The sequence below is a fragment of the Corapipo altera genome, unplaced genomic scaffold, assembly GCF_003945725.1.
Source record: "Corapipo altera isolate COAL_440 unplaced genomic scaffold, ASM394572v1 70, whole genome shotgun sequence".
Taxonomy (NCBI): domain Eukaryota; kingdom Metazoa; phylum Chordata; class Aves; order Passeriformes; family Pipridae; genus Corapipo; species Corapipo altera.
Window position 1 is genome coordinate 333,254 of NW_020884911.1, and position 20,590 is coordinate 353,843.

At 52.5% G+C, this 20,590-nt stretch overlaps 3 protein-coding genes across 8 annotated transcripts in view; 2 read left to right on the top strand and 1 right to left on the bottom strand.

Annotated features, from left to right (window-relative positions):
- CFAP61 (cilia and flagella associated protein 61) overlaps positions 1–5,533 on the top strand; it is a 98,392-nt gene extending 92,859 nt beyond the window's left edge. For all 3 annotated transcript variants that reach the window (XM_027654000.1, XM_027654001.1, XM_027654005.1), the window contains one exon: positions 5,307–5,533. In XM_027654000.1, coding sequence (XP_027509801.1) covers positions 5,307–5,434 — 128 coding nt within the window. In that variant the 3' untranslated portion in view covers positions 5,435–5,533. The remainder of the gene's footprint in view (positions 1–5,306) is intronic.
- On the top strand, positions 4–1,634 carry INSM1 (INSM transcriptional repressor 1; the record flags this gene model as incomplete). The annotated part of the gene is made up of 1 exon (XM_027653968.1): positions 4–1,634. A coding segment is annotated over one exon (879 nt), but the record flags the coding sequence as incomplete, so codon positions are not given.
- A 3,107-nt stretch (positions 5,534–8,640) lies between the features above and the next one.
- Positions 8,641–20,590, bottom strand: part of RALGAPA2 (Ral GTPase activating protein catalytic alpha subunit 2) — a 96,752-nt gene continuing 84,802 nt past the window's right edge. The window contains exons 39-41 of one of the 4 annotated variants that reach the window (XM_027653997.1): positions 20,407–20,528; positions 13,159–13,191; positions 10,201–10,311 (exon numbers count right to left, since the gene is read on the bottom strand). In XM_027653997.1, the coding sequence (XP_027509798.1) occupies positions 13,187–13,191; positions 20,407–20,528 (127 nt within the window). In that variant the 3' untranslated portion in view covers positions 10,201–10,311; positions 13,159–13,186. Of the gene's footprint in view, positions 10,312–13,158; positions 20,529–20,590 lie in introns of all 4 variants that reach the window. The other 3 variants (XM_027653995.1, XM_027653996.1, XR_003529445.1) reach the window with 3 other exon arrangements.

Consider the following 20,590-nt stretch of genomic DNA (forward strand, 5'->3'; position numbering starts at 1 on the left):
CGCCCGCCGGGCGCGGCCGAGCCCGGGCGGCACAAGGCCCCGTCGGGCAAGAAGACGAAGGCGATCCGCAAGCTGACCTTCGAGGACGAGGTGACCACCTCGCCCGTGCTGGGGCTGCGCATCAAGGAGGGTCCCGTGGAGGCGCCGGCCAAGGCGCGGGGCGGCTGCGCCCGCCCGCTGGGCGAGTTCATCTGCCAGCTCTGCAAGGAGGAGTACGGGGACCCCTTCGCGCTGGCGCAGCACCGCTGCTCCCGCATCGTCCGGGTGGAGTACCGCTGCCCCGAGTGCGACAAGGTCTTCTCCTGCCCCGCCAACCTCGCCTCCCACCGCCGCTGGCACAAGCCGCGCCCGCCCGCCGCCAAGGGTGGCCCCGAGGCGAGCCGGGCACCGGCCGCGGCCCCGGGCCCGGCGGAGGAGCCGCCGAAGGAGGCGAGCGGCGGCAGCGGCAGCGAGCGGGACACGCCGAGCCCTGGCGGAGCCTCGGAGGCGGGCTCCGAGGAGGGGCTCTTCGAGTGCCCCCGCTGCTCCAAGCGGTTCCGCCGGCAAGCCTACCTGCGCAAGCACCTGCTGGGGCACACCGCCCCGGCCCCCGCATCCGCACCGGCACCCGCACCGGCCCCCGCGCCCGCCCCCGAGCCCGCTGCCGAGGAGCCGCCCGCCGCCGAGTGCCGCCTCTGCCCCGTCTGCGGGGAGACCTTCCCCAGCAAGAGCAGCCAGGAGCGGCACCTGCGCCTCCTCCACGCCGCCCAGGTCTTCCCCTGCAAGTACTGCCCGGCCACCTTCTACAGCTCGCCCGGCCTCACCCGGCACATCAACAAGTGCCACCCCTCGGAGAACCGGCAGGTCATCCTGCTCCAGGTGCCGCTGCGTCCCGCCTGCTGAGCCGCCCGTGCCTTCCCCGCCGGCCCCGCGCCGCTCCCCCGGGGCCGCCACACGATTAGCTTTAATACGGCTTGCGACCTGCTGGAATCTGGCTTTACACTTACCTTCCCGGGGTCTCTCTCTTCTTTTTTTTCTTTTTTTCTTTTTTTTCTTTTTTTTAAATTTTTTTTTTTTATTTTGTTCCTTCACTCCGGTTTTTATCGATGTGAACAGATCAAACTGCTCGAGAGAATCGAGCATTTCCTTTAGTGTAGCCACAAATGCCTTGACTCTGCTGTTGATGGTCTCCAGAAAATGCTGTAGAAACTGCCTTAACTGTGACATGCCAACTTTCTGTTTCTGTTTGTTTTGCCCTTACTAAGGTAGCTCATGAGTTGACTATCTGTATATGTTGGTTTGAGTAATTATGTTATTTATTCGTTATTTATTTATATTAATTATGAAGATTGATATTATTTGATTGCAGATATTCTAATGTGCTTTTTTTGTCTCACCGCCTGCCATTTCACTGTGCGTTTTAGAAGATCTTTTTTTCTAAAGGGATCTGCTAAAAAGGTTTTAACTTTTATACCTAGAATAACACATGATCTTAACCATTTTATCCCGTGCAACCAACAGCTCTTACTTTTAGATGCAATCTCTTTTTCTACACACATTATTTTCTTAACTGTTAGCTATTTATAGAGTGCTTCGATAGAACTGTTTCAACTGTATAATTATTTACTATTCAAATAAAATATTTTCAAATTCAAGCGTGCCCCCACCCCTCCTGCTTCTCCCTGCCGGGCTGGCCCTGAGGGCTCGGGGGGCTGGGACCCAGCCCCGCAGTGCAGCTGGCAGGGAGCCTCCATCGGCACCAGCCTGCTCCGCACCGTTTGATGAGATTAATTAAAAAGGAATTACCCAGAGGAGGAGAGCAGGGTGTGGCGTGGCCACCCTGGGAAGGCTGCCCTGCTGAGCAAGGGGTGCCCTGGCTGTGGGCTGGAGCCCCAGCCCTGCCCCTGTCACAGCTGGCACCGGGCACAGCCAGCCCTGTGCTCTGCTGCTGGGGACAGCCAGGGAGGAGCTGCCAGGGACCTTCTCTGGAACGTGTTGCAGGGAGAACTCGAGGAAGGGCAGCACTTATGAGTGGAGAACTTGGAGCTATCCTTGTCTGGGAGGGCCGTGCTGTGTGCTGGGTGGCTGCCCCACGTGCTGGGCACCGAGGTGTGGGGTTCAGGGGCTCGGTGGAGCAGCGGCATCCTGCTTTGGCTGTGAGCTGTGAAGCCTGGCACATGGAATGCCAGGCGTCTGTGTGCCTCCTGGCAGGGCTGGAGTCTGCTCCTGCCTGATCCCTCGGCCCTGCTGTGGGATTTCTGCAGCATCCTTCAACAAGCATATATATATATATAGGTAGCTCTTCAGGGCTTGTGTCTGTATGTGGGAATCGCAGGGGTTTGGTCAGAAAGCAGTTCCGTAAGTTTTTTAGTGAAAAGTGTTGTAGTATCTGTGTAAGTGGGGAAGGTGTGTGCTGGGTCTGTGACACCCCTCTCCCAGGCAGCTGTTGCAGTGCACCTGTACGATCTCCCCCTTTGCCAGCAGGAGAAGCCATGGAGCCAGCTCCATGGTGTGTGGATCTGCTTGGCAGCCCAGCAAATCCCTGCTCCCAGACTGGTGTGTGAAGGGCTGAGCAGCTGCAGGGGCTCAGCATGGGCCTTGGGGCTGCTCCATCTCTGGGATGGCAACACCTTTGAGGCTTTGGCTCACAGGAAGAGGTTTCCAACCTGTTCCTGCCATCTTCTCTCACCTAAAGGCTCCTGCCTGAGACTCGGCTGATTCACTGTGGGAAAGAAGCTTCCTGTAGGGAAGTTTCCCAGGAATCATCTGGGTATTTTTTTGATATAGCAAAGCTTGTAGAGAAAGAAAGTCTTTCTAGAGAAAGAAAGTCTTTCTAGAGAAAGATTTTTTTTTTCTTGTTCAGTCAGGCTAAACAGCACCAGAGCAGGTACACTCCTGCTGTCTTGATTCCTAGGAAACCAACTTGGTTATGCCAGGGCTGACTTCAGGCCTCAGCAAAGCTGTGGTTTTAGCTGTAGATCAATATACTAGAAAAGACCATGGCCCGAGAGACACAGGCAGCAAAACGTGCCTGGCAAGAGGTGTGGTTTTGCTTTTCCTGGCTTCCCTGGCCTCAGAAAGCCCCAGATCCTGGGCTGTCGCAGACGGTGTCGCAGCTGCCCGTGGGCTGGGCTCTCCGCTCCCCAAGGGGACTTTGCCAGCGCACGTGGCCGTCCTCTCGGGCCACTGGACACTGTTTCTAGAGCAATGCCCAGTGCATCCTCACCCCAGAGCTCCATCCACGCCATCACAGCACTGCTCCTGATGAAATCCATGCTCGAAGCCTGTGGCACCAGCAGGCCACAAAACATCAGCTTCATACCAGTGTCCATTTCCTAATCCAAGTAGTCCATGTCTGTCCCTGTAGGAATCAGTTAAAATTTGTTGGGGCCAGAAGAATTTCTCAGGTTTGTAGAACTGTCTTGGTAGCCATTGGCACCAACAATGTATTGTATCTTCTGCTGAGGATTGCAGTGGAAAGCGTGATCAGTGGAGATTCTGTGTTGGGGAGGCATAAGGGGAGGTGACAGTGGAGTACTTTGGAAATGGCTCTGTTCACAGTCATCCTGTAAAAAGGGTGGAATTTGCTTTTGGTGTCACTGGGCTGCAGCAGCCTGGGCAGAGCTACTGAGCCTTTATGTCTGCGGCCCTTCTCCCCTGCCTGCACCGCCGGGTCCTTGTGAGGGTGAGCACCGACTGCCTGAGGGGTTTTTGGAGAGGGTCCTTGTGAGGGTGAGCACCAACTGCCCCGGGGGGTTTTACAGGGAGCCATCCGCATCACCATTTTGCATCTCTTGCCCTCTGATAGTGAAGGGCATCGCGCCACCACGACAGGTCACAAAGCCACCTGCTCACACAAGCCTCCCTTGGGCAGTATTTTGGGGGGGGTCTGTCCCTACCCCTCACCAGCTCCTCCTTTGTGCCGTCCCACTGCCCAGGCCCACAGCACTGGACCTTAGTGGGCTCAGCTCTGCCTCCTCCTCTGTGCCCATGAGACCCCTAAGCCCACCTGTAGCTCAGTGGCTGCACTGGGAGCCCAGTGCCGTGGCAGGACCCGGAGCTCGCCCAGCGCTGCTCACGCAGCTCCTGGGAATGCAGGTGTGGCCTGGTGGGTGCCATGTCCTCACCATCCGGCAGCACGGGCAGCCAGCGCTGTGCAAACAAAGCCTCCTGCTGTCAGCTAACTGATCAATTGCTGATGGCTCTCGGTGCCTCCAACAGGAACAGGTTTGGGCACCACGGAAAACACTGATCTTGCCCCAGATGTGTCGTGGTGGAGGCAGCTGGTGCGTGGGTTGCTCACTCCGTGCACACGGACAGAGGGCTCTGCCTGGTGCACACACCACCGGAGCCTTCCTCCTCTCCGAGCACACTGGAGCCAAATGCTGGTCTGGAATGGATTGTGAGCACACGGAAAGGAGCCAGGGAGGTTAATTACAGGAACCTGCAGGGTCCTGAGAAATGCAGCACGGACTCTGTCCCTGCCCCATGGGCATGGAGCTGGTGAGGAGCTGGGGTGAGCTGCTCCCCCCTGCAGGGGAGGAGCCTCCGCAGCCTGCTTGTCCACTGTAGGTTTTTAGCAATTTTTGGTACCAACGCCCCAGTCCCTCGCAGCCATCAGTGCAGTGGGGCATCCATCAGCTCTCTTGCTGGAAGGACTCCCTGAGAAACATAGCTGGGCACGACCCAAGGTTTTGAGGGGTCCTGCCAGCACCTCCCTGTCTGTTTCTTGGGTGGGTGGTTGGGAGGTGTCCAGGGGTTTGAGGTGAGCCCAGAAACAGGACAGGGATGGGCTTTTGCCTTGGGCTTCAAACCTCTTCCTCACACGAAATGTTTAAAAACATGCGTTGCCGTTAATGAGCTGGGAAATGGCTCATGGAGTCACAGGTGTTTCTGCCCATTCACTGCAGGGCATGTGGTGCCATCAGGTGCCATGGGGTGCTGTGGGGTATTGGTGCTTTGGGCTGGATGGGACAGGAGCTTCCTGAGGTACCCTGGCAGCTCCCCTTGGGTGAAAGACCCGGGCATGTGGGTGCGTCCTGCATATTGCGTTTAAACACCTCAGATCCTTCCATGCAGATAAAAAGCCTCATCAGGGCTTTAAATGGTCTTAATTAAATTTAGTTTACAATCCACATAACAAAGGTCTGCCTCTGGCAACATTTGGTACCTTAATCAGAGAGATGGACGTGCCAGGCTGTCCTGTGATACCGGCTCCGGGCACCTGCAGGCTTGGTCCTTACAAACCGTTCCTGAATCCAAGTGCGGGGCTGCAGGGCCTGGGCACAGCCGGCGCTGCTCTGACTGTGCCCTTCTCCTCCGTGCAGGCAGCGAGGCAGCGAGGCTGGGCAGAGCTGGGCTGGGCAGAGCTGGGCTGGGCAGAGCTGGGCACAGCGGCATCGACGGCGTGGGGAGCTGCGACCCCTCCTCAGAACACACCCTCCTGACACGGTAACGGGGACGTTATTCCCAACAGCCAGGGCTGGTTCAATCCCCTGTTCCTCTTGGAAAAGAACGGCTCTTTTCAAGCACTAATAAAGCCCCTTTGCAGCTCTGAAGGTGAGGGTACGTACCGAGGCTTGCCAGCCTATTTTAGGGCCCGGGGAAGGTGACTGACAGGGAGGATTTAAAGCAGAGCAGAGGCTCTGCCGGTGCTGCAGTGGGTGCTGGGCCAGGGCCAGGGGAGAGAAGGGACATGGCTTGGCTGCAGATCAGAACAGGTTCTGCTTCCTCAGGGTACGGGACCACGGTGTTGTTTTATTATCTCATTTTACAGTTTTTCTTACTAAATTGCCTGTATTGCAACACCAGTGCAAAGAGAAATGTGAGGAAAATGCTGTACAGCTGGGGGGGCTGAGCTGGGAGGTTTTTGTTTAGTTATATGCACACAGAAGAAATTCAGAATTTATTACATACAATACATTATATTTTATATTTGCCCCATCCATGGAAATGTTCCGGGCCAGGTTGGATGGGGCTTGGAGCAACCAGGTCTAGCAGAAGGTGCCCCTGCCCATGGCAAGGGAGTGGAACAAGATGGGCTTTAAGGTCCCTTCAGAATCAGAGATTCTGTGATGAAGTAAATATAAACAATATATTCCTTTTATAGCAGTATACCCTATAATCTATAAAGGTGTACTTCAGAATATGTAGTCCAGTGTATATTACACGCATTATATCAATGCATATTATATTATACAACATATACTGATGTATAATGTCTGGTTTATGTTGTCTATCAGACAATGCATATTAGAAAACATTATGTCCAGTACATAATATCATATATGCATTACAGATAATTAGTGCTACGTTGCCAGTATTGCTGTAATGAAACACCACTGTCTTACAGAATGTTTCCTCAGCTCTGCAGCCACAGTCTGTGTGCTGTGGAGGACAGAGTGCTCTGCACAGTGCACAGGGGGTGTGCAGGTGCACACACATATGCACAGCTGGCATATGCACCATACCTGCATGTCAGACATGACCTAAAATAGTATTATTTATTGTATGTACATAGTGCATTGAATATTCCGTGATGCACATTATATGTGTGCAAAATATTGAATCGTGTATGATATTACACGTTCTTTATGGAATGCTATATAGGATTCACATGTTGCTGATGTGATTTACACAATTTTCTTATGCAGTATGCTGTTATTTAGAATGTACATATATATGCACACAATATTACAGTTCGTATAGTAATGTTGTATTTTATGCAGTGCTATGTACAGATGGCTACATTCTATGCCAGGGATGTGTGCATATATAGATATATGCATATATAATGTATATGCAATATGTCGTATATACGTAACCTTAACCCCCTATTTTGATAAAATTGTTAAATTTATACTGAATATCAATATTCTAAAACAAGTCTTAATAAGATAAAATATATAGTGCATATATGGTATAATACATTGTATGTTATATAATGCATATCACATTACATAACTTGTATTATACGTAGATTATAGATTATAGATTGCATGTATTATGCTTAATGTAATAGGGTATACACATTGTATCTGTGTGTATTTGGTAGCTATAATATATTCACTATCCAGTTTAAACATATAGACATACACAATGTAAATTGTTAGATACATAATTAAACATACTATAGCACATCACATATAGATCATGAGATACATAATGTTACATATAGAGAGAGCACATTAACAGATGTAGAAATAAGATAATACACATGAACATGGTAGGCATCCTCCTAAGGCTGGAAAAGAGTGGATTTAGATGGGATATTGTGAGGAAATTCTTGGCTTTGAGGGTAGGGAGGTGCCCTGGCACAGGTTGCCCAGAGAAGCTGTGGCTGCCCCCTCCCTACAAGTGTCCAAGGCCAGGTTGAAGCAACCTGGTGGAAGGTGTCCCTGCCCATGGCAGGGTGTGGAATGGAATGGGCTTTAAGGTCCCTTCCCACCCAAACCATTCTGCGATCCCACAGTAAGTATAAACTAGTTATATATTATTTTATTTAACTTTGTTTTCATAATTATTATTAATGTCATTTTTGTGCCTGCTGCCGCAGGTGGTGGGGCTGGGGGTGCCTCGGCCCCATGTTCCTGCCCCGTGCTGTGCTGGGCTGGCTCTGTGCTGCCCTGTGCCCGCCTGCTGACAGGGGATGGGTCCCCACGGCTGTGCCAGCCCCCATCCTGGGGTGCACAGGCACCACCCGGCCCAGGGATGCCAGTGCAGTGACTGAGCACTGTGACCCCGTGTCCATCTCCCGCCTCCTCTCCAGTTCCACAGGAGGGTGGCAGGTGCTGGGCCTGGGACAGGGATCCTCCTCAGCAAAGGTGGGTGGGAGCCAGGTTCCCAAGGACAGTTATTTCTGCAAAGGGAGCCTCATCTGGAGCCAGCTGCAGTGACTCTACACCCTACCTTTCTGACGAGAGCACCTGAAAGCAATTGAGGAGAGAACTTTGTTGTCTCTCTTCAGCAAAGGAACAGAGAATCCAAGTGTCTTTTCTGACACTGCATGTGCAGCCCCCTGCATTTCCTTAAGGAATATCTCAATAGAGTAGAAAATCACCATTAGAAACATCTTGTGTTTAATGCTGATGCAAGTGGCTGGGCCACAGGGGATTGCAGGGAAGCAGGTTATGGACAGTGGCCTCTGAGGGTCCCCGAGGATCGATCATTGTGCTCAGCAACCGCTGAGCCCCCTCAGCACCGTGGGAAGGGCCGGGCTGGCAGGAGGTGCCCACCCTGCAGGGGTGGCAAACGGCACTGCTGCCGCGTGGGGCCCTGTGGGGCGAGCGGAGGTGTGACCGTGTCCAGTGCCTGCGTCAGTCACGGTGTGGCACGAACACCCCACGAGCACTCGAGCCTGGAAACGCCGTTGCTGGTTCCACACCAGGCAGCCGTTCCTGCAGCCGCAGCCTCGGTGCTGAGGGATGGCAGAGTTTGTGCCGTCACTGCACTGTGTCCCTCAGTGACCCTTCCTGCTCCGTGTGAGCCAGCCCTGCACACCCACGGGCCCAGGCAGCTCCACACGGCACCCTCACGGTCAGGAGCCACCACCCCCTCCCCAGAGGCAGAGCTGAGTGCCAGACCGGACCCAACACCTCCCACCCACCCGGCTGCTGCACACACCACCCAGGTACGCCCTTCTATTGCTCTGTGGGGACATTCATTGTGAGCAAAGATTTATTAAGTTTGTGAGGGGTAACAGAGCAGCTTTGTCATCCACGTCAGGGTGCAAAACCACAGCTGAGTTTATACAAATTAACAGGCTTTTGACATCAGGAAAACACTCTTTCATCAGTGTTTTAATTTCTCCCTGAATTAGAGATGCATATTGCTCTAACAAGAAATGGCTCCTTACTCAGAAGGATGCCTTTGAAATTGTTTCAGACCAGCTATTGGATAACTAAGGGTCAGACAGCCCTGCCTGTCCAGCCCTGAAAGTAAAATAAATTAAAATACACCTTTTATTTTCTAAGTTCCTTCAACAACACAAAAACAGTAGAAAGCAAAACCCAAATGTGAGGCAGAAAATCAAACCAGCCATCCAAGCCCCAAGTGACAGAGGCTCCTTCCTGCAGCTGTGCTGGGTGGGTTCCCGTCAGCTCCACTGGTTCTGGCTCCTGCTCCCGGGGCACTGGGGCCTGGGCACAGATCCCACAGTGGAGCACAGAGCCACCTGGGCACCACTGGCTGTGGCTGGAACAGCCTCCTGCGTGCACAGCGTGGTCCTGGGCTGGCAGACGGACAGACAGACGTAACACCAGGTACAAGTGCAAAAACAAATGGGGTCCAGTGGGGCATTTCCCAAAAATGCAATCCCTTCACTTAAAGCAACTCCCATTCCATTGGGAGGTGTGCGTGGGAGTATCCAGGAGCTACCCAACACCAGCAGGACATGGATCCATGGCTGTGGGATCTCAGACTTCTGTTGTTTTTATAACACTGGGGATTTACCTACAAAAATTGTCACCCCTAGAAACCTACCACATGTGGAGACCAAAACACATCACCTACTGACAACATGAGCTCTGCTCACTACACCAGGTGCCAGGAGGACACTGCACGTCCTCAAAAGCCTTCAGATGTGCTGTCCTCTGGCTAGAGATGGGTCACAGCCTGCTGCCCTGCTGGGACACAGTGAAGGGGTTACCCAGTTCTTCACTCCATGCTGGGGAGGGTCGTGGCAGGAGTGTGGCTTTTGTGTTCTAGGGAGTGGTTCAGTGCACAGCCATCACACGCCATGGAGGGGCCACAGTGCTCCTGCAGTGGGACAGCACAGGGAGAGCAGGGACAGCACAGACTGGAGAGCTGCTCCCTCTTCCACCTGTGCTCCCAAGGGGAACATGTGCTACCTGGCTAGTCACAGGAAAACCTCTATTAGACAGAATTCCCTAATGCACAGGTAAGTGCTGCATGGAATGACTGAAGCGATGCTCTAAGGCTACATTGGATAACTGGCTTCAGTGCTGGTTCATGACCTGTAGCTGTGGCACCAGCACCTGTGCCCAGGGGCTTGGGGCCCTTGCTCAGCCAGTGACAGCACCTGATCACCAGCCACATCTGTCCCGGTCAGGGAACGGCAGTTTTACAGAGCAAAGCCCTCGTCCATCCCCTTCCAGACGAGCTCCCCCCAAAGTGCCCGTTCTGTCGCTCCCCTGGCCGGAGCTCTGTGTCCCGGAGCTCAGCTGGAAGCCTTGCTGAGAGCGCTGGCGGAGCGGCGGAGCTTCCCGGAGACTCTGCTCCTGGAGGCACGTGGCAGCGTGGGCGAGGGCGGCTCCGCCAGCTCGATGCCGATGGTGACAGTGAGGTCAGCGCTTGCACTTGTGGTGAGGCAGCCTGGAACACAGAGCGGGCAGGGAAAAAACAGGTCAGGACAAAAGAGCCTGTGTGCCTTGGAATAACTACATGGCACAGCCCCTCCCCTCTTCCCAGTTCCTCCTGGGCATCACTCAGGTGAACCTGACATTTACAGGAGGAATTTGGCCAGGCACCTGAGGAACTGCGATATACTGCACTTCCTGAAGAAATCAGGGATTTCTCTTTGCCAGCTCTCACAAGTGAGAAGCAGCCAGGCTGTGACAGGCCTCAGTGCCCAGGTGAGCGGTGAGGCCCCCAGCACCAGCCCCTTTGGGTCTGCACAGCCCCCAGTGGCTCCCAGTGCCGCAGCAGCCCCATGGGACGGGGGGAGGATACTCCCATCCTGCTCACTTGAAGCTCCAGCAAACCCACATACAATAGTTCTGTGTGGGTTATATAAAATTGTTTTTTGCTGTGTGTCACTAACAGCTCTTGTGTATTCACTCTGTTACAGGGAGCTGGAAACGAGCTTCCCCAGCGTGAGGACTCACAAAACTCCCTGGAAGATGTCTGGTGTCTCTCATAAAAAAACCCTAAAGAATCACGATTTCTTCCAATTTCACTACGTGACAGGACACCAGGTACCCTCATTACTGGTGGCTCACCCTAGAAGGGTCTCTGGGAGCCTGGAGGCTATGGGGTGTAACCTGGGGTTACACTTTGTTGTTCTACAGCCTGGAGTTCCACCTCATTTATTCCCCATAGGCCAGTACAACCAGAGGCTCGGGCTGGCTGAGTGGGAGCAGGTGAACACAGGGCCTTTAACTAAGACACAAATGACCAAAGCCAGGTGCAGCTGCTCTCAAGGACACACCCTGCCCTGCTCCTGCTGCTGGGGGTCTGACCTGTCCCAAGGTGCTTCCTGGAGGAACACCATTTCATCAGCTCCCTTGGGGAACAGTATTTTTAAACCGTGTTGCAATTCTCTCCCTAAGAGTAAACACAAGTTTTTTCCTACAGGTGAGAGGGAAGAACAGCCTTGCAGCCAGGTGAGGAGGGTGGAGGGAGGCTCTAAGCCCACACCAAAGGCCAGTGCCACTGCCACTCCCTCTGAACTCCAGAGGGATGGTTGTGTTTGGCAGCACAGACCTATTTCCAGTTCAACACCTGGCTCTGTTCTCTGCCTGTGCCTTTATTTGCTGTTAGTTCCTGTGCCTGGCCAGTCCAGGGCTCTTTAATCCTCACCTTTCCTAGCCCGGGTGACTCCCAGACATGCACAAAACACCCCAAAGCCTGGGCAGGGCCTTGGCTGAGCTGCCCGTCGGGCACAGGTGAGCAGGGCAAGCTTTGCCCTCCTGGACAGGTGGGGATGAGGCCGTGGGTCAGTGCGGTGGCAGGATGAGCCCTGTCCCAGGACAAAGACCCACAGGGGCTCTGCTGCGCTTTCAACACGAGGGGTGACCTGTTCTGCTTCAGCAGCTCTGGGTTATTTGAGTAACTCAAAGCAGGAGTGCAACAGCAGCAGCCAAACCCAAAGTGTGAGCCCCCTCAGCCAGCCTACAGCCCCCATCTGCATCTTAAAGAAAGCTATTACTTACCAGATTGGTACTTCAACACAACTGACTGAGGGGAAATAACACATTTTAAAAAGGTGGAAAATGTGACTTAGCCTGTAAAGGCATTTTCTGTGAAAAATTCGGAGCTGTCAGTTTTGGATTAAAAACAAAACCTGTGGTGCTGCTGGCCGGGGAGAAACGTGTGGGGGAGGGAAGGGCTGCGAGGGAGGTGTCGTACTTGACATTCCTGCAGTGAGGCAGAATGGCAGATGGTCAAAATAGTGCTGCTTTCCCCAAATGGACGAGCTGAAGCAACGCTCATGTGAGGGCTGAACAATGGCTGATGCCTGTGACTGGGGGACAGGTGGGGCTGTGGCCAGGCACACCTAGGCCAGGAGGACCTGCAGCACATCCGCCTTGGAGCCGGAGCATTCTGACAGTCCCAGCTTCCTTCTGACACGTCCCGAGCTCTGCAGCCCACCTTGCAGCTCCCTGAAAGCGCCGTGATTGATGGGGAGGTGGCAGCTGCGCAGTGAGCAAGTGACAACCACTCTGGAGAAAGGCTCCCATACCCAGTGTCCCCATTCCCCTCGTAGGCTGTCTGGCACAGGCTCTAATGACTTGGCCGCCTTGCCAGGGGAGCTGCAGAGTCGGAGAGGGGGCTCTGTGCGCTCGGCTGTGCCCACGGTCGGCAGTGGGTTGGGGTTGGGATGCTCCTGTGCTATGGAGGAGGGTGTTTGCTCTCTCACTGTTGTTTGTTTGGGAGTGTGCCTGGGCAATGTGAAATTACCAGCAGTGAAAACCAAACAGCAGCTTGTAAATACAAAACAGTAAATGATAAGGAAACCACAAACACCAGTTTCTGACTCTCATGGACCAGTGGAGCCCTTAAAATTCAGAACTCATCCAAACAAGTGGAATTTACACAGAGGGAAAAAAGCTGCCCGGCAGCTGCTCCCTGCCTGTCGCACGGGTGAACATGGTGGCAGGGGCAGCCCCACACAGCTCTGTGGGCACTGGGGACAGTGGCCAGCGTGGCTCCTGGCTCAGTGCCCGTGGCTGTCCCATCCCTGGTCACACACACCACCAGGCCCTTCCCTCGGTGCCCGTGTCCCTGTGCCCAGCAGCAGCCGCCGGGGCAGCGGGGACCACGTGGGGCTCGGGGCGCGCAGAGCCAGAGCGGGCAGGGACAGCCAGAGACAGACCCGGAGGGCCCCAGAGCCACCACGGCCGCACACTGAGCAGAGGAGGAAGAGGAGGAGGAGGAGAGCTGTTAGAGGTGAAGCACAGCGGCAGCAGCAGAGGGGCCTGCGGGAAGCGTCGCTCTTACCTGCGGCCATTAACGAGCGTTACACACTCTAATCTAAAGGGAGAGAACACAAAACCGTGTCAGTGCAGGAGCAGCACACCCAGGACCCGCTGTGCCAGCCTGGCACAGCAGACACCGGCACACGCTGGGCACCAGCGGAGGGGCAGCTCAGGAAGGAGAGTTCCCCTCAGCCCTCGGGGACCTGGAGAAACGGGGACCCACACGCTTCCTTCTCGGGTCTGTGGATTGAAACAGTCAAGGGAGGGAATGCTGGCAAAAATGGGAATGAATAACCATTGCACTTCAGCTTTTGCCAAACAAGCTGCCATGGGACGGTGGGTGCAGCTGCCTCGGCTCCACCTCCAGCACCGTTGCTGGTCACACCATGTCAAACTGTGTAAGATTTGAGGCTTCACAGAGACCTAAACCACTGGGACACTGCAGGCAGGTTAAAACCCCAGGAAATGAGCAGTGTAGGGCCTCTTACAGGTGAGGCCTGGTGAGGGAGGCTTAAGCTTTTAAAATAAGTTCTTTGCAGGAGGGGATTAGAAATGGAGTTAGGAATATAGATAAAAACACACTTTAAATGAAATTGTTTTGTGGGAAGCTAGAGAGAAATGGCTTATTGCATCTCAAATCCACCAGAGAGAACAAACCTCATTTCTCATGCCCTGCCTTGCCAGGGCAGGTGCTCTAGGAATGACCTTTCAGCCATTTCTCTCCTCCTGAAGTAGCTGAACGCCCCTGAAAGCAAGGGTGGGTCTCCATGACCTGTAAGGATCCCGAAGCCTTGTATTTGAGAAGACCCATGAAGTTGTCACATGGGCTGTGACCTGTTCCAGCCCCCCATTAACCTGTCAGCCAGGACAGGGCTGTGGAAATCTTTGTTTTCCTTCCTAGTAAATGTGAAGGTCAGAAAATTCCAGAGAGAATCACTGTAGTAAATCTGCCCAGTGTTCCTGCTTCCCACTTCTAAGGACAGGCTCAAAGTACACTGTAGGCAGCATCCTGAGCCTGCGTGGAAGAAATCATCGATAACTGAAGCAGTGGCTGTGCTAATCAAACACGTCCTGCAGTGCCTTGGAAAGCTCTAAGTGAAGCAGTAAGAGAATCTCAAACTACAGGTTAATCAGGGGCAGAATCACCCCTAAAATAGCATTCACAGTTTCCAGGAGGGAGTGCCTGGCACCGTCAAGGCGGTTTGAGGGATTTGGAAATAAACCCTAAATGTACACATTGAAGTTTAATTAGTCAGGACTTGGAGCAGCCGCTAATTAGTTCTGCACGGGTTGGCCTCAACCTCAGCCAGGGGGAGCGTTGGGGGTTTTGGGGGTGTCACAGGTGGGGCAGCCCAAGCCCCTGGCCCGTGGCCACAGGACAGCTCTGCTCCAGCTCTGCTCTGGCTCTCCACGGCCACGAGCCGGTGCCTCAGTGCAGAGGGAAAATGCAAAGAGGCCACATTGCCCGGAGCCTTCTCCGAGCTGACAGCTCGAGCAGCTGGAGCTGTCACCCGGCAGGAGAGATGGGCCTGTCAAGCTCATATTTTCTCCCATCCCAGCACTGATTGCTTGGAGAAACCCTCTCTCTCTGCCTCCTCTCCCGGAGATCGTAGCTGGGGGAGCTCCCTCTGAGCCAATCAATTACATGGAAAAGGCAGGGGCCCAGGCTGAGAGCCCTAATGTGCCCCTTCCCTGCTGGAGATCCCGAGGGAACGCCAGGCTTGAGGGAGAAGCAGCTCCAGCACCTGCCCTGCCTCGGGGACAGGTCGGCACAGGGCACAGGGAAAACGACCCCTGTGCCCAGAGCAGGCGGCCGCTGCTTTGCAGGGAGCTGCAAAGGAAGGATGCAACTTCCCTAGGGCTCTGCAGGGATCCAGACCCTGTGGAGCCAGGCCTGTTCAGCCACAGGAGCTACGGGGGGACAGAGCTGCTGCCTCAACAATTCATGGTAACTGTGACACTGCTCTGTTTAATGGCAGACCATTCCTGCCCCTCACAGGGACACTAAGGTGGCAGCTCTGTGGATGAGGGCAGGAAAGCCACGGAGGGAACACTGGTAACAGAGAGCACAGGGGCAAGGAGCAGCTCCTGAATCTGCCCCTGAGGGCAGCCCAGCAGCGGCTGGGACAGAGGCTCCGGTCTGCTCAGGATGTGGAGCTACCTGGATTAAACAGACAGGGAAAGCCAGACAGGTCCCTGCACCTCCTCCTGAATACTCACAGGGAAGGAGGAGAAGAGAAAGCCAAATCCTGCCTCCTGTGGTAACTCGTTCTGGCTCCCCTGCTCCACCTCCCTCAGCTTTTTCTCTTTGTTCACTGCCTGGACAACCTGCACCAGGGCAGCACCTGAGTTCCATCTCACCTGCTGAGCACGAGCTCCGTGCTAACGACTCAATTCCCTGTCCTTCCTCCTACATCGCAGGGACCCGTCCCGGACCAGAGAGGGCTGGGCACAGAGGATGGAGCCCACAGCTGCCCCTGGCAGACAGTGCCAGCGCTGCCTCCTCTCCTGGCGTCAGCAGCTGAGCTGAGGCTCCGAGCAGCCAGGACAGTCGGGAATTTCCTGAGTCCCAGGTACTAGAAATTAATTGTTCCATTTCAGGCAACACTGACACATGGATCAAACCCGACCTCAGCACATGCCACACGTGCTGTGGTATCGTGGCACAGCTACTCACTTTCAGATGTGTGTTTCTTTACTATTCCCCAAAACAGGCAGAAATATTATATATACAGAACCCAGAGAGACTTTTGTTCCACCTGTACACAGATCTGACAAAACACCCTACAAGGAAAACACCTTTTTTCAAGGAAAAAGATAAAAGCACAAAAAACCCAAAGAAGTAAAAAACAAAACCAGAAAAACCACACCAAAGCAAAAGGAATCCTGGCTCATTGTTACAAAGGAGCATCAGTCTGGTTAACGCAATAGTTACTCTGGGTTTGGTTTTGTTTCTGTCAAAAATACATTTTAAATCTAGATGTCAAATTGAAATATTCCTTTCGCTTTAAAGTGGGAAAGATAAAGCTCAGCACTGACCAAAAAGTGGTTTAAAATAAACCAGATCTGGTTCCTTGTACATTCAAGTGTTTTCTACAGGAACTTTATGCATGTAAAAGTCTGGAGACAAAAGAAAAGCATGTGTCACCTTTACAACAAAAAGCCTGCAAAATCTCGGTTTTATGTAAATCAGCAGGCAGGCTCCCGAGGCTTTAAAACCAGGGAATGCTGAAAACCTCTATAGTTCCTCAACTCAAGTGTTGCTCCTGGGCAATGCCATAATATTCATTAAAGAATCCATTTATCAACAGATACCACATGTCTGAGTTTTCCAGCACAGTTTTCCTGACACTCCACTGAAAAGGATGCTTTAAAAACATTAAGCTGGAACACAAGAATCCAGGATGCTTTGCCTGCCCATTCCACAATATCCATTAGCAACTAAAAAAGCCAAGATTTACACTATATCCTCCCTGATAACGTTGAGCATTGTGCTTTATTTTCCAAGTCATTAGCATGCACAAGAATGACCTCATGGTGAACAGATGCACTTGGATATGGCAGTGATTAGATCAGTCCTCTCAGCAGTCAAGTGTGCCCGTTCCCATTAACCCCTGGAGTGCCAACGGCAGCGCTGCAGCTCCGGGGCTCCCTTCAAACAGAAACCTGCCCTGCGAGTACAAACCCCTCGCTCAGAATCCTCCCATGGTGGGCAAGCTATGATTAGGCAGTTACCCTGGAATACCTGGCCACTTCCACTTCCTAAGGGATAACACCACACTTCTGGCTGCTGATCTTACACCAAAAAACCCCCAAGCCCAAGGCAGCCCTTTGAGCCACAGAGGCAAAGTTGGGGTGCTGCTCTGTTCTGTGTGTGCCCACTTCAGCTTCACCATTTTTTTAAAGAACACACAAGTGTTTTGTTGAATAACTGTTTCTGGTTTTGGCTGAGGGAGCAAGAACAGCAGCTTAAAGCCCGTCCTCTAAAAGGAGAGAAATCTGCAGAGGGAAAGGATGAGAATAATTCAATAGTGTTGGATTATGGAGGATTTCCTGGGCTGCCTCTCAGACCCAGCCTAATTAAAATACAGCATGTAATGCACCAGTTTAACAACAAAGGGCCGTATTCCCAGCTTTTGTTCCTAATCTGCACATCCCCTAAATGAGTTCAGGGATGGCCATTCTGCCTACCCGGCTGCTTTCAGCGCTGAAGATAGCCAGGGCTATCTGTGATCCTGCAATAGCCAGGGCTATCTGTGATCCTGCAATAGCCAGGGCTATCTGTGATCCTGCAATAGCCAGGGCTATCTGTGAGCCAGGCAGGGAGTTTAAGGCTCCGTGCCTGGGAACAGCAAAGGAGATCAGCTGGATGATTTTCCTGCAGAAAATGCAGCACCTGCAAGACTGTTGGTGACAGGGAGACTAATCCAGGGCAGGAAACCCACATCTGACCTGAGTGTGGGGGATGCATCCCCCGGGGCAGCATCAGAAAATGCAAAAACATGCAGTTTAAATCATTAGATCACGGGTAGCAACACCCCAGTGATGTGTGTCAGCAAGAGCTACGTGTTCAATTCATTTAATGGTCCTGATTTCTTCTTATGACTACTGAGAACAAGCTTCATTTTAATAAAAAGCACACTTACTCCTTGACCTTTCTGCTGCACACATGTATTCGCAGTGCTGACAGCACCACACTTGAGTGGCATTAAGAATCAGATCAGATGAGAATTAATCTTAAATTTACCTGAGGAGTTTACGCTCGGCAGGGTTAGCGGCACCAGCTGGCTTGTCACCTGTGCCAGCTCCATGAATCCCACAGAATCATCAAGGCTGGGAGAGATCTTCAAGATCATCAAATCCAGCCACCAACCCAGCACCACCATCATCACCCCTAAACCACATCCCCAAGTGCCACATTCAGACACCTTCTGAACACCTTTGGAGGCAGTGACTCCAGCACCTTCCTGGGCAGCCTGTGCCAGTGCCTGACTACCTTCTCAGGGAATTTTTTTTTTTTCATTTATTGCTCCCTGATTTCAGAATAGAAATTCCCTTTTTACATGGAGAAAAATACCATCCGTGTTCCTAAGCAGCACACAGGTGATTCCTGCAGGTGTTAGACAGGTGGGTCTGTGCCTGGAGCAGGACTGCCTGCCTGTGGCACAGGCTGCATGCTGGGAAACAGCTCCTGAGCTGCCAGGGCTGCATCCAGCCTCCCTTCCAACTGCCAGGGAGCATCTGATGGAAAACACATCCCGATGGCCATGGCTGACACTGCCCTTGCTCATCACTGACTAAATATGCAGGTGAATCAGTAGGTAATGTGAGGAGACTCTCTGAAGCAGAGATTCTGACACCAGAAGTCATGGCCAGCCTCCAGTTCATGAGCAAGAAATTAATTCTGAGGCTCAGAAGTCCAAAAACTGGGACCTGACTGGGGCAGGTTTTACAATTAAAAGCAATTAAAATAATGAAACTATAAAACCACATCCAGGGTGCTCATGATTTAGCAGTGTTCTGAAAACCTCAGCTATTGGGAAACACTTTAACCAGGTCTGGCAAACACAGCATATCCCAGCCTTCAGAGAGCGGCACTGCCGAGGGATCTGCCCCGTCAGACCACATTTGTACAAAACCAGAGCACTGCGTGCCCTAAAAAACATGAAAACGAGACACAATTATGCACAGAGCAAAACATTTAAAATAGATCAATATATCTACGTTTCTATTTGCTGATATGTCAACAGATAAACGATTCAAGTGCTAACGACCAACCCTGGGCACGCGCTGTGCTCCTATTGAAACGGGCGATTTTTTTGTCTCAGACTTTTGGCAGAGTGTATAAAAGAATTTAATGCACAGCTGTTCTACTTTTTAATGTAGGAAACATTAATCAAAGCTTTAAGTTATAAGCTTTCCTAGCGTTGTTTAGTATTCCAGTTCAGCAGAGATCAATAGATCCATCCCGTGTTCCCTGACGCCTCTCCAGGACGCAGAGGCGCGATTATGTAAATGGCCCCGGCTCCCTCCCCTCCTGCCAGCGCTTATCTCCAAAGCCTTCTGCCTGCTGCTCCTGGCCACCACTGCCCGGCCCGCACAGGCCTCTTATCTCCTCACAAAGCTCCGAGCGCGCCAGGACCGGAGCCAGGAACACTAGACAATGCTGCACGGCTGGTTTTATTCCTAAGTGATTTATTCTAGCAAATTTAATTTCTTCCTTCAATGTTTCAGTTTAGATGGAAGATATCTGCTAACAAGTCAGGCTAAAGAGAAATAGAGCAGATGTCCCGCAACGTTTGTACAAGTTGGAAATAATCTATTCAGCAATCCAAAAGAGAAGCAGGGAATGATTAGAAAGTGCCTGTGTCACCCTATGAGTGTCAACAATGGATTAAGGAATCTTTGTTAGAGAGTCCAGCACACAGTGACAGATACTTTCTGGAGGCTGGAAAAAACACATCTTGAGGGCACTAGAAATCTGCATTTCAGAGCAAAAGATCTCTTTCAGAAGAGGTTCACTTAAACTCAATGAACCGTCCAGGCAGCGATTAGTACCTCACTGACCACACACTAACCTAAATCTCCACAGGGCACACGAGGAATAAATGCCCAGAGTTTGGCACTGCGTTGTCACCTCTCAGGAGGGCTGATGAATGATGAGCACTGATGTGTGTGTATACACCCCCCCCCCATATATCCACACATCCATTAAAGCCCCCAAAGAGGCTCCAGGCCAGGTGCTGGAGGGCAGCCTGCAGTGTGCTTGTCTGCATTGAAGGGACGCGCCCGCATCCCGCCCGCCGCTGTGATTCCCTAACAGCACCCCGTTCCTGCGTTTCTTGTGCATTAATCCCTGACCCTGGTAGCTCAGCAGCATAATCCCCATTTAGCATTAGCAGCAGCTTCCCCTGCGAGGAACTATTTTTGATAAGTGAGCCCCAATTCAGGCCTCGCTTTTGAACAACATATTCCCAGCTCAGCAAGAACCCGGAGTCCTGAATGAGCTGGAGCCCATCACTGCAAGAAAGTTCATTAACCTCGCCGGAGTCGGGGGTTAACAGGATAGCTGAAGAAAGGAGCAGACTGAATAGCTCTGATGCAAAACAAATTAAAATGAATGTCATCATTCCTTTTGATATTCATTAGTTGATTCAGGGGAAGAATGGTCTTCTTAAATTTGCAAGCATTTATCTACAAAAAACAGGTGTACATCTGCTGCTCAAGTGCTTCTTGGGGCTACAGAGAAGAATAACGTGCAGAGACTCACCAGTTCCACCGAGGGAGTAGCTGGGAGAGGGAGAAAAGACCTGAGCGGCAAAATCCTCAAACGTCATCACCTCTTTGTGGTTCTGGATGATGGCTTCGAGGTACAGAGCTCTCTCCTCGTAGCTGCGGTGGCCCCGTTAAGGAAACGCGTGTGCAGAGCTGCAGGCTGTCCCACGGCGTCCCTG